This window comes from Chanodichthys erythropterus, chromosome 12, assembly GCF_024489055.1.
Source record: "Chanodichthys erythropterus isolate Z2021 chromosome 12, ASM2448905v1, whole genome shotgun sequence".
Classification (NCBI taxonomy): Eukaryota; Metazoa; Chordata; class Actinopteri; order Cypriniformes; family Xenocyprididae; genus Chanodichthys; species Chanodichthys erythropterus.
The window spans coordinates 17,124,826-17,138,471 of record NC_090232.1 but is presented as its reverse complement, the minus strand read 5'-3'; the positions used below and the strand labels follow the sequence as shown (position 1 = coordinate 17,138,471).

The 13,646-nt window shown below is 35.4% G+C and overlaps 1 protein-coding gene across 2 annotated transcripts in view; it reads left to right on the top strand.

Annotated features, from left to right (window-relative positions):
* The first annotated feature begins 2,198 nt into the window (after nt 1-2,198).
* ptprdb (protein tyrosine phosphatase receptor type Db) overlaps nt 2,199-13,646 on the top strand; it is a 48,701-nt gene continuing 37,253 nt past the window's right edge. The window contains exons 1-6 of one of the 2 annotated variants that reach the window (XM_067405268.1): nt 2,199-2,286; nt 4,853-4,998; nt 5,224-5,365; nt 7,229-7,414; nt 8,484-8,492; nt 12,504-12,521. In XM_067405268.1, coding sequence (XP_067261369.1) covers nt 2,199-2,286; nt 4,853-4,998; nt 5,224-5,365; nt 7,229-7,414; nt 8,484-8,492; nt 12,504-12,521 — 589 coding nt within the window. The remainder of the gene's footprint in view (nt 2,287-4,852; nt 4,999-5,223; nt 5,366-7,228; nt 7,415-8,483; nt 8,493-12,503; nt 12,522-13,646) is intronic. The other variant, XM_067405267.1, reaches the window with a different exon arrangement.

Sequence of the window (13,646 nt, the reverse complement as noted above, 5' to 3'; positions counted from 1 at the left end):
CCGGCCTGCTGGAGAGAAAGAGGCCTTTAGAAGCCGTCATGTATTATCACATATTCCATGCTGTTTTTTACTTAAAAGTTTTGCAGAGTTATAATCTGAACTATATAACTTCCCAGTTATTTTTATTCCCAATTTTTTTTTATAAAAACCAGAACAGATGTTATCAGTTTTTGTTCGTCCAACTAAGCTGTTTCCTTTTTCATCTATCCCCCAAAAAACTTTTCTGCTAACTCGGCTGACAGCTTTAAAGGATTAGTTCACTTTCAAATAAAATTTTCCTGATAATTTACTCACCCCCATGTCATCCAAGATGTTCATGTCTTTCTTTCTTCAGTCGAAAAGAAATTAATGTTTTTGATGAAAACATTCCAGGATTATTCTCCTTATAGTGGGCTTCAGTAGTCTCCAAACGGTTGAAGGTCAAAATTACAGTTTCAGTGCAGCTTCAAAAGGTTTTAAACAATACGAGATGAGGAATAAGGGTCTTATCTAGAGAAACGATCGGTCATTTTCTACAAAAATACAACTCAATATGCTTTATAAACACAAATGATCGCCTTGCATGTGCTTCCGCCAAAACCGCACTTTCATATTCTTCAAAAGGTTTACACTGTATGTCCTGCGCCTTCCCTATTCAGCTTACGTAAAAAACAGAACTGGCGCTGCGTTCGTTCCGTAAGTAGAATAGGGAAGGCGTAGGACATACAGTGTAAGCTTTTTGAAGAATACGAAAAAGAAAGAAAGATATGAACATCTTGGATGACATGGGGGTGAGTAAATTATCAGGAAATTTTTTTTTGAAAGTGAACTAATCCTTTAAAGTGTCCTTTGAACTTTAGTCCTTTAAAGTGTATCGTTTAGTAATGTTCAGCATGCTGAAGGAGAATTTCTTTCAGTATTCTCTGAACTAAATTAAAGGGATAGTTCATCATTTTTTTAAATAAGTTTTTTAAATAAGATTCTTATGCTCACCAAGGCTGCATTTATACTATGAAAAATACTGTAAACACAGCAATATTGTGAAATATTATTAAAATTTAAAATAAAGTGTAATTTATTCCTGTGATGGCAAAGCAACTATTACTGCAGTTTTCAGTGTCATATGATTCTTCAGAAATCATTCTAATATGCTGATTTGGTGCTCAATAACATTTTTTCTTATTATCAATATTGAAAAGAGTTGTGCTGCTTAATATTTTTGTGCAAACGGCATATTTTTCAGGATTCTCTGGTGAATAGAAAGGTCAAAAGAACTGCATTTATTATCTTTTGTAACATTATAAATGTCTTTACTGTCACTTTTGATCAAATTAATGCATCTTTGCCAAATAGAAGTATTAATTTCTTTCAAAATTTTTTTTTATTTCTTTTATCTATTGTTTTCTTGGACCACTGAGATCATCTATTGCAGAATTTCTTCATGACACTTTTCTGTAAATGAAAATGAATGGGGACTAGGGATGTCAAGCTTTAAAAAACACTATCATTTAAAAAAACATAAAAATACATAATTTTTGCATTAAATTTAAAATCTTCTGATGCCATATGGTTGCTTTCTGTGAAAAGAAATCAAAAGTCAAAACGAAAGTCATTTAAAAATCTTCCCCTTTGCTGTAGCTGTTAAATGTCATTCACATTTATGCATTAAAAATGATGCATCAAGATGCAAAGAGCAGTTTTGATGTCAGTGACAATTGGCCTTGAGGCAGCATATTTTAATATACCTAAACACAAATGACGCAAGTTATGGTAAGATTTTCAGCAAGTTGTATGGCTTCAGAAGACTTTGAATATGCAGTAGCATGAGTCATTTGGACTTCTTTTATGTTCATTCATTCATTCATTCATTCACTTATTTTTTAATATAAGCTCAACATTCCCCCATTCAGTTTGGAAAAACATTAGGGTGTAAATGGGTGAACTATTCCTTTAATGAAAGCTAGACTGCTCTCTGCCTGTGAAGGCTCTATGTTAAATGATATGTTCAAGCATTGATTGACCACTCAGTAATTTGTTATCTGATCCTCAGAGAAAGTCTTACACACAGAGTACTAATTGATTAATGCAATCGATTCATGTCATGTGCTGCGGTCTACACATGTGACTGACATATATGGTTGCTTGTTCACATGTGTATTTTAGGTTATGAGTGCACTTACAGCTTGGTGATCCACATAAATAGACAAGCCAATGAGAGGATGGCCAGAGGTCACATGATCTACAGAAGCGCCTACCAGCCGGCACTACTGATTCTACTGAGCGTGCTCCAGCTGGCGCATACGCAAAGTGAGTACACAGACATCAAAAACATATAAAACAGAGACAGAATTCTCTGAAACTCTGTCTCTTTTCATTAAATATTCTTGTTCCCCTCTCCCCACCTGTATAAAGGATAAAGGCACACTTTAATGCAGCTTACAAAGTAGTATGTAATTAAAAAAATAAGGTTTGTGAGCATGCTAAGCAATTTCATAATGCTAAACCCGTTGGATGGATTATAATACTGTCCTCCATTTGTTTCTTTGGCTGCACCAAATGTCCGGATCAGTGTTTACAAGACAACTGTGGCCTTCGCTGACTACGTAAAGGAATGACGTCAACATTTAATACATGATTTTTTTATTTTCATTCGATGACCTTGACAAAACATTTAAGAAGATAATCGGGCCTGCATTTTGTAGAAGAGGAAAAAAATACCATTGTGTTTTTAGTTGTTAAGAATTTAAATGCGGAAAAAAATATTACTTGTCATTTTCAATAAAATATAGTTAATAGTAGTCGAACGCACACTCGCGTAAACGTTGTCTGTGCCTGTGCGGATTAAAGCATGTAAAGTGAAGATGAAGAGATTTCATTACACATCATCTGGAGTGATGAAGGGACATTCACCCACGCTCTCACTTCATTGTTCTGTTTGAACCTGAGCTGAGCCTTTGGTTTCTTACACATGCCATTATTTTAGAGCTGCTGGTCAGTGGGTTATAGAGCAGATTAATGTGACATCATCCTTAGGCCGAGTGGATTAGAAACCACTGCAGACTGCGTCAATCACACTGTTGATCTGCACTTTTCCTCATCTACAAGTTAATTCACTCTGTCTTTCGTATTAACTGTAATGCACATTTAATGCACACATGAAGTCACAGGCTGATTTTTAAAGAGGTTTTATGATTTTAAGTTAAGGTTTATTGTAATTTTCAACGATGGAGGTCAATGTGGCAATTATTTTAATCCTTGGACTTTTTTTTTTTTTTTAAGGATTGTTGACACATGATTCTTTCTTGAATCCACTTGCTGTCCACATTGAACAGCAGGACAGAGTGTAGTGGAATGGAATGGTATAGAATGCAAGGGTCTTGAGAACAAACAAAACTAAATTAAACTAAGTAACATTTTATATTATTATTTTATTTATATTATTATATATTATATTATTTTAATTTAATTTTATTTTATTTTATTTTAAACAGCATTTAAAATGGCTGATTTTAGTTTTTAGTGTTTTATTCTTAATTTATTTGACAATAGAATTTTAATGTTTGATACAATGTAAAAAATAATTATTGGCTTACATGCAGAGTTACATGCAGGGTTTAAAATTAACAAGCGCCAAATGCAGGTAAAAATTTCTTGCCAATTGGCCCATAAAGTTTTAGTAACTTAAATACAAAATTCTATATTTTATTTTGTTTTATTTTATTTAAACCAGTAGCATTTAAAACAATATAAAAATAGTTATCAGCTTAACTGTGCAGTGTGCATGCCATGATGTATGTATAAGCAGTAAACTTATTATACTATGATATTTCATTTATTATAGTTATATTTAGGGCTGCCCTTGACTAAAGATTTTTGTAGTCGACTAGTAGTCATTCATTTAAGCAATTAGTTGACTAATCGCACGCGTTTATTAATAAGCCATATAAATCATAATGATGAGCCTTTAATGATATAGCCTATATATAATATATAGCCTAATCAGCTCTCAAGCGCATGCATAAAGCATGCCATAGCTGACCGGCAAAAGCAATGATTATGAATGTGTCGTGAAAAAACAGAAAGGAGACTGTCTAAACATCTTAATAATTTATTGATAATATTTTCTGTATTTTCGGCTGCAGAGATGAAGTTGACGGTGCTGACTTGTCATCTCCGCAGTAGTGCACGCGCCTTTATGCACGTTTCATACGGATTACATAATCTGTGAATATTTGTTTTCCTCTTGAATTGGTTGACAATTGCTTGACATTTCATGCTATCTAGTCTTATGGCAAGTGTATGCACTGCGCTTAAGTTCAAAGAGACCGAGATGTCAGAAAGCGCATCCTGTTTTCTTTATTTTACAAAGGCACAATGTTTTCTTGTTATTGTGAGTTTACACAAATAAAATTAGACCCTTTTGAATGGTGTATAACTCTTAACTGTATGACCAAAAATGGTATTTTAAGGTCTTTCCGCTGTTATCAGGAAAAAATGCAAGTGATCGCGCCAGCGACTCCATGTCTTGCAGTAAGCATGCTATACTTTAGCTTCCACACTCTGCACTAACATTTGGATATATATCGCCTAATAATAGTGCACATTTATCTTTGTTTAACATTAGAGCGAGCAGCCGTGTAAAGTTGCTATTACTTACATGTTTCAAATAATTTGGATTTCCTGCCCAACATACTATAATTACAAGGAACCGTTGTTAACGATCTGTCCCTCACGGACTGTGTGACTTTGCCACAAGTTTTTTTTTCTTCTGTGACTAATAAAATTTTTGGTTGACTAAGCCTCTTCTAGTCGACAGATGATTAATCAACTATTACAGGGCATACAAACCACCAATCTATGTCCTTCTCTGCAGCTGCTCCTCGGTTCACTCGGATGCCCACTGATCAAATAGGTGTTCAGGGGGGCGTGGCCTCCTTCGTATGTCAAGCCACAGGAGATCCACAGCCCAAAATCACATGGAGCAGAAAAGGCAAAAAAGTCACAAACCAGAGATTTGAGGTAAACTCTTGACCCCCGACTGCACGAATACAAACAGACAGCTTGCTTACACATTTGCTGCAAGCAGCGCTATATGGTTGTAACACTACTAAAGTGAGATTCCCACAGTACACTTCCTGTAACTTCACACATTTGCCCTGACTTGTGGATTCTATGCACATGGTCTATAGAGACGCACAAGCTATTAAGGGAGTTACTAACACATTTCTCTCTGTCTGTCTGTAGGTGATAGAGTTTGAGGATGGTTCAGGGTCTGTGTTGCGAGTGCAGCCACTTCGGACTCCACGTGATGAGGCGATATATGAATGTGTGGCATCTAATGATATAGGAGAGATCACCGCCTCCACACGTCTCAGTGTTCTCCGCGGTAGGTACAGGATCTGACTGGAAGCTTCTTCAGATCTTTGCTTTATCTTGGACTTCTGAAGTGTGTTTCTCTCAAGCTTGCCTGATACATGGCATTACTGAGTATTACTGTTATTTTTAGTAAAGCACCACACAGACTTTTTAGAAATACCAATTAGAAGATAACTGTTTTCATGCTGTGACCAATATCCAATATAATTGTCAATATACAGCCCACACTGAATCTGCACACTTTTTACGCATTTTCTACACTGATTTTGGGGTAAATTTTGTAGATATTATGTATTAAACCATTTTTTTTAAATACTTTTTTATACTTTTTATAGTGCTGTCAAATCGATTCATTGCGATTAATCACATCTAACATAAAAGTTTGTGTTTATATATGCGTGTGTGCATATTTATATGTATGTGTGTGTGTGTGTTTACACACACATATATACACCGATCAGGCATAACATTATGACCACTGACAGGTGAAGTGAATAACACTGATCATCTCTTTATCACGGCACCTGTTAGTGGGTGGGATATATTAGGCAGCAAGTGAACATTTTGTCCTCAAAGATGATGTGTTAGAAGCAGGAAAAATGGGCAAGCATAAGGATTTGAGCGAGTTTGACAAGGGCCAAATTGTGATGGCTAGATGACTGGGTCAGAGCATCTCCAAAACTGCAGCTCCTGTGGGGTGTTCCAGTGGTCAGTATCTATCAAAATTGGTCCAAGGAAGGAACAGTGGTGAACTGGTGACAGGGTCCGATCCAACAGACGAGTTACTGTAGCTCAAATTGCTCAAGAAGTTAATGCTGGTTATGATAGAAAGGTGTCAGAATACACAGTGCATCGGGGTTTGTTGCGTATGGGACTGCAGAGCCGCAGATCAGTCAGGGTGCCCATGCTGACCCCTGTCCACCACTGAAAGCACCAACAGTGGACACGAGAGCATCACAACTGGACCACGGAGCGATGAAAGAAGGTGGCCTGGTCTGATGAATCCCGTTTTGTTTTACATCACGTGAATGGCCGGGTGCGTGTGCATCGCTTACCTGGGGAACACATGGCACCAAGATGAACTATGGGAAGAAGGCAAGCCGGCGGAGGCAGTGCTTTGGACAATGTTCTGCTGGGAAACCTTGGGTCCTGACATCCATGTGGATGTTACTTTGGCACGTACAACGTACCTAAGCATTGTTGCAGACCATGTACACCCTGAAATGGAAACAGTATTGCCTTGTGGTTGTGGGTTCTTTCAGCAGGATAATGCACCCTGCCACAAAGCAAAAATAAATATATATATATATATATATTAGTACAGTATTATATAAATACAAACCTTTATGTTAGACACGATTAATCACGATTAATGGATTTGACTGCCCTACTTATTAATGATGACTCCCTTCCTGAAGCATAATAGTAGCTGTATAATTTCATGTATAAATAGCCTACCAATTTAAAAATACTAAGCATGTTGTAAATATATTATTTCCTAAATTCAACAGTTTGCTTTTTTGTTCTCACGATACTAAAACCAAAGCTAATTTTTTTAAATATTATCTAGAGAATTTTTACTTTTTATTAAGTTGACAGCATATTATAAAAAAAACATTTGGTTTTTATTTCTTATTAGAGCTGTCTATAGAATATAATTGTAATGCATTTTGGACCGAGGATCAAAACATACTTGTAGCCAATTAGCAGTAAGGAGTGTATATGCTATGATATGGGAGGTGTTGCATAGCGTGTTTGTAAATTTGGGGGCGGAGATATCAAGATCCATTTGGGTGGGGGCATGTTTGTTTTGGGGATTTCATATATCAACATAGGTGTGAGTGTAATGTTTGTTTGTAATTGTTTATTTCAGAGGACCAGCTTCCCGCTGGTTTCCCCTCTATTGATATGGGTCCTCAGCTGAAGGTAGTGGAGCGTTCTCGCACCGCTACCATGCTGTGTGCAGCCAGCGGAACACCTGACCCAGAGATCACCTGGTTTAAAGATTTCCTTCCCATAGATACACACACTCATGGCCGGATCAAACAACTACGCTCAGGTGTGTGTGCTCTGAAGGATTTACAGTCTCTGTTCTCTTATTCTTATCATTTGTTTAAAGGTGCACTAAGCAAATTTTCCTGATTAAAAAAATAAATAGTACTTTTTATAAATATATTTTAAATTATGTACACTCACATGAGATGAAGAGTCATATCAGTAGCTTAATAAAAAGTGGTTCATTCTGCATGGAGCTAGTCTCCGCATGGGGACAGCCATGTTGGGATCACATGACCAGCTATGTTTTGCTGAGCTTGCAACAAGTTACAAATATTAATAATAATAATAATAATAATATAATAAGTTTATATACATACTAGGTATGCACCAATATTAAAATTCTGGCCGATATGATTACGGAAAGCCTATAATTATTTTCATGTTGCTCCCAATATTAAAATTCTATACTACTGTGTCTAAATAAATTAAAAATACAACACTAAAAACTAAAAACAATCATCTTAAATGCTAAAAAGATAAATGTATGTATCACAACATTACAATTTACAGTATGAAATCTGATATTTATTTTGAGATTTGCTAAAGATTACATCTAACAATGTTATTAATTTGTGCTTTTAAAGAATAACTTTAAGTGAGTGTTAAATGCTGGTAGAGGTAATCTAAATGTAACAAAACATTGAATTCACAGTTAAAATATCAACCAATACCAATAAATTAATACATGTATTGGATGATAATCAATGTGGTACCAATATATGTTTAAATACTATATACTTTCAAAAACATAAATATAAAAGTACCTGTAAACAAGAAACAACAAGGAGACCAGATGATACAATAGACATATAAAAGACACAACATAACAGTGGGAAAAATGAATTGTACAGACAAGCAGTCACTGCAGGACCAATGAAACAATCCATGACATCCAACAACTCCCATGCCGCAAACTTACACACATAACCTCTCTGAGTGCACCTTTAAAGAAATCCTGTAGCTTAATGTCCTTTCACACACACACACACAGTCTCAAACACACTGTTTTTGCTGTGTGACGACCTTAAGTGATAAATGTGCTGTCTCTCTTTCTGTGTTTTAATCTACAGAGTCCTTTGGTAAGTGTGTTATTCTGAGGCACAACACACACTCACACATGTTCAAGCACAAAACACACAAACATGTCGTTATTGGTAAAGCGCATGATATATCTATATATATTAAATTTCCCCTAACAATATAGTCACCCTCTCTCCACACACACATATAGTCAGAACATAGTGTTTTAACACACAGCATTCACGTACAGTAGATAGTTCTCCTTACCTGAGCGCTGCCCCTCTAACGTGTGGTACTGAGCCTCTTGCTTCCACTCTCACTTACTTTTTCTCACTCCCTCCTTCACTGGCTCACTCTTTCACTTCTCCAAACGCTCACTGCCCTCGGCATTGGATTTCCTGCATCACTACTCCCTCTCACTCTTTCAGATCTCTCTTTCTTTCTCTTACTTTGTTGCCTAGATAGGTTTGAATGTCCTAATGCTGAATGTTACAGTGGCTTTTCACCCAAAACCGTGGCCTTTTTGGCTTTCCTCTTTCTCTGGGCTCGAGTCTGCCTGTCTTAAGTCTCTGTGTTCTTTTCGATTCATTTTATGATCAACTTTTTTGGAAAACAGGTGTCATCCAGAGGTTGTTCTACGAATAATCATTATCCGTCACTGACAGACTTGCTTGTAAATTTTCCGTCATGTTTTTTTTTTTCTTGTCGTTAAACACTTTTGCTGTGATTTTGATATCACAAGAACTTTAGTGGAAAGAGCTTTTTCTGGTCATCTGATTTAAAAAACAATTATAATAAACTATTGTTTTTCTCCCCAAATCATCATTTGCATTTCACAGGGATTCATGAAGGGTGTGTTCACACTTGTCAGGTTTGGTTTAATTCAGACAAACTCTGGTGCGATTGCTCTGTTAGTGTGAACTTATTCAAATGAACACGGACCAAAGACATCTAAACAAAACAAAAATAGTGTGTGATGTCACAAGATGCGAGGCTAGAAAGGTCAGAATCCAAGCATACCCAAGTTTTTCTCATCATAATAGCTATGTTGTTTATTACAGTTCAGAACAGGCATCAGAACGGCGTCTCCTCGCAGCATTTCCGTTTATGTGTGCAACAGAGAAATTTTTGGCACGATTTAGATTCCCTTGATACCTTGACTCTTTGTGAGTTCTCGGTTGGTAAAAATATCATCATATGTATGCACATACAAGGAGCACATTTAGCATAGAGCATTGTTTTGGATATTTCATAAGTTCCATTTCAAAATATACGTTATAAAAGCAGATTTTTTTTGTTTTGTATCTTTAGGTTCAGTGTTAAAAATGACAGTGTGAATGTTAAGAGAACCAGAACTAAATGTGTCATTTTATTTTTTGGTCCAGACCAAAAGAACAGAGAGAACCTAACTACAAGTGTGAACCTAAACCTGTTTGCATATTTGGTTACACTTTATTTTGACAGTCCACTTTAGACATTCTACTAACTATAAGTAACTTTGCAAACACATGTCAACAAACTCATTAGAGTATTAGACTGTTAGGGTATAGCACAATTAAAACAACACGTTGACCAATGTGCTTTACATTTGTAAAATAACATATAGTACATCACACCACAATAAGATACATAAAACAGTCAGTCAATGGTTAAGAGCCTTAGAAAAAGTAAGTTTTAAGCTGTGATTTAAATGCACATACAGTAGTGGTGGTAGTGGTGTATATATATATATATATATATATATATATATATATATATATATTCCCAAATTCAGTATCTCAGAAAATTAGAATATTACTAAAGACCAATACAAAGAAAGGATTTTTAGAAATCTTGGCCAACTGAAAAGTACGAACATGAAAAGCATGTACAGCACTCAATACTTAGTTGGGGCTCCTTTTGCCTGAATTACTGCAGCAATGCGGCGTGGCATGGAGTCGATCAGTCTGTGGCACTGCTCAGGTGTTATGAGAGCCCAGGTTGCTCTGATAGTGGCCTTCAGCTCTTCTGCATTGTTGGGTCTGGCATATCACATCTTCCTCTTCACAATACCCCATAGATTTTCTATGGGGTTAAGGTCAGGCGAGTTTGCTGGCTAATTAAGAACGGGGATACCATGATCCTTAAACCAGGTACTGGTAGCTTTGGCACTGTGTGCAGGTGCCAAATCCTGTTGGAAAATGAAATCTTCATCTCCATAAAGGTGGTCAGCAGCAGGAAGCATGAAGTGCTAAAACTTCCTGGTATACGGCTGCGTTGACCTTGGACAATCATCTCCAGGGTGCGGTTATCCCTATTGCTTGTACACATTTTTCTACCACATCTTTTCTTTCCCTTCGCCTCTCTATTAATGTGCTTGGAAACAAAGCTCTGTGAACAGCCAGCCTCTTTTGCAATGACCTTTTGTGTCTTGCCCTCCTTGTGCAAGGTGTCAATGGTCGTCTTTTGGACAACTGTCGAATCAGCAGTCTTCCCCATGATTGTGTAGCCTACAGAACTAGACTGAGAGACCATTTAAAGGCCTTTGCAGGTGTTTTGAGTTAATTAGCTGATAAGAGTGTGGCACCAGGTGTCTTTAATATTGAACCTTTTCACAATATTCTAATTTTCTGAGATGCTGAGTTTGGGATTTTCCTTAGTTGTCAGTTAAAATCATCGAAATTAAAAGAAATAAACATTTGAAATATATCAGTCTGTGTGTAATGAATGAATATAATATACAAGTTTCACTTTTTGAATGGAATTAGTGAAATAAATCAACTTTTTGATGATATTCTAATTATATGACCAGCACCTGTATGTGTGCATATATGATAGTGTTTAATATATAATAGTGTTAAATATAAATAATAAAAATAGTGCTAACACTATTTTATATATATATATATATATATATATATATATATATATATATATATATATATATATATATATATATATATATATATATATATATATATATATATATATATATATATATAAAAAAATAATTCTGTCGTCATTTACTCACCCCCAAGTTGTTCTTTCTTCCAAATTTCTTTCTTCTGTTGAGCACAAAAGAAGATATTTTGAAGAATATGGGTATAACCAGACATTTGACTTCCATAGAATTATTTTAAGGTCTCCATGTTACAGTGCAATTATACATTTAAGTACTGAGTCGTAATAATTAACTACATGTTCTTACTATAGGGTTAGGGTTAGGAATAGGGGTTGGTTTAGGGTTAGTTGCCTGTAATTATGTATAATTTATAGTTATTACTACAATAACTACATGTAACGTGTAACAAGGACACTGTAAAATAAAGTGTTACCATATTTTTTTCCTACTATGGAAGTCAATGGCTAACGTCAACTGTTTGGATACCCATATTCTTCAAAATATCTTCCTTTGTGTTCAGTAGAAGAAAGAAACTCATAGTGTGGAACAACTTGAGGGTGAGTAAATGATGACAGAATTTTCATTTTTGGGTGAACTATCCCTTTAAGCAGACAATCTGCTAATACTCTAATGACTGGTATTTGACAAGTTTAGTAGAATGTCTAAAGTGGACTATCGAAATATCGAAGTGTTACCACATATTTACTATTGGGATTTTTTAAAAAATGTTTCTGAAATAGGGATATGCAACAGACCAGACGCTTTTTTTATCTTTGAAAAAGGAAATGAAATTAATCATTTTTAAAATTATTTTTATATTTTTATTCATATTTTAAAATATTTATGAAATATAAACATTATAATCGTCAACATTTTAAAAACTTGCTAAATGACGGAAAATTTTCATTTCTTTTTGTTTAAGACGACCTCTGTTGTCATCTCATAAAATCCCAACATACACTTTGCACTTAAGACATGAAGAGTCTCCCTCCTCCCCTCTTTCTCTTTCTTGCACACTTTCTTTTTGCTGTTTCTATTTTATCCCTCTATCTTTCTGTTATCTTTCTCTGTATCTCTTTTTCACTCTCTCTCTGTCACTTTGTTTTTTTTTGTTTTTTCTCATTCTCCCTCACTGCACTAACTCGTCTTCTCTTTAATCTCCCATCTGCTTTCATTCTCACACATCCAGGGGGTACGCCTATCCGAGGTAAGAGACTAAAGCAACCCACCACATCTATTTTCACCTTATCGCTCTCTTTCTTTCTTCCTTTTCCCTTCCCCCTTCTTCTCCCTTTCCATCTCTCTTTCTCTCTCTTTCTCTCTCTCTCTCTCTCTCTCTCCCTGATTGTTTGACTAACCGTGTCATTTTCAGGGACTGTTTATCATGATTAATGTTTGGGTTCTGTCGCCATGTTAAAACTACCTTCCCTTTACGCAGATCTTATCTGAATGTGTTATTTTCATGGTGAATTAAAATCCAATAGACATTAATTTTGTTAGTTGATAACAATAATTTGAAATCTATACTTTAGGGGAAAAAAATGAAAGAGGATTTACTTTTAGTGGTTGTTCGGTATGGTTTGTTTTTTAAAGGCCCCATGACATTGTCTGATGCCGTTTTCTTTCTTGTGGTGATATATTACATATTGAAAAAGGAAGTGTGGGCAGGACATATTGAAAGGCTCATCCCTAAAACGTACGTACGTGCTGTTAAGAGGAGGGACATTCTCATTCTAGAGAGCATATTCTTTGACCAAAAAAAAAAAAAAAGATTGAATGAGTCATCTAGTTTTTGGTCTGTTGTCCCCAAAGGCTATATACATTTTAAATGTGTATATCCTCTAAAAGTGCATAGCATTTAAACAACTTCAAAGCTAACAGCCATGGACTAAAAGCCACAATTTTTATGGGGTCTTTAAACTTTTATGAGTCATTCCACGAAACCGGGACGATTTGGACTTACGCTTTTTTAGTTTTTTTACCAAAATGTATTACTTTTCTGAACACCCCACAACATTAATGACATATTTAACTTCCAGAAAAACATATTTTACCATCTCAGGCATCAAATCCTTATTATTATTGGTCATTATTTTAAGTTATGGACACTATGGGAGCTCTCTGAATATTATTATAAAATGTATTTGTGATAAAATTAACATTTTCCTATTAATCAGATGTTCCTCACACTAATTCAGTAATTGCAAATATAAAAGTTACATAAAATCTCACGCTTTTGCTATACTAAAGCCTGAAATGGACATTTTTGTGACAGAAACCTCGTAATTTTTGGCTTAACTTCATTTGAACTAAAATCAGTATTCTTATGATT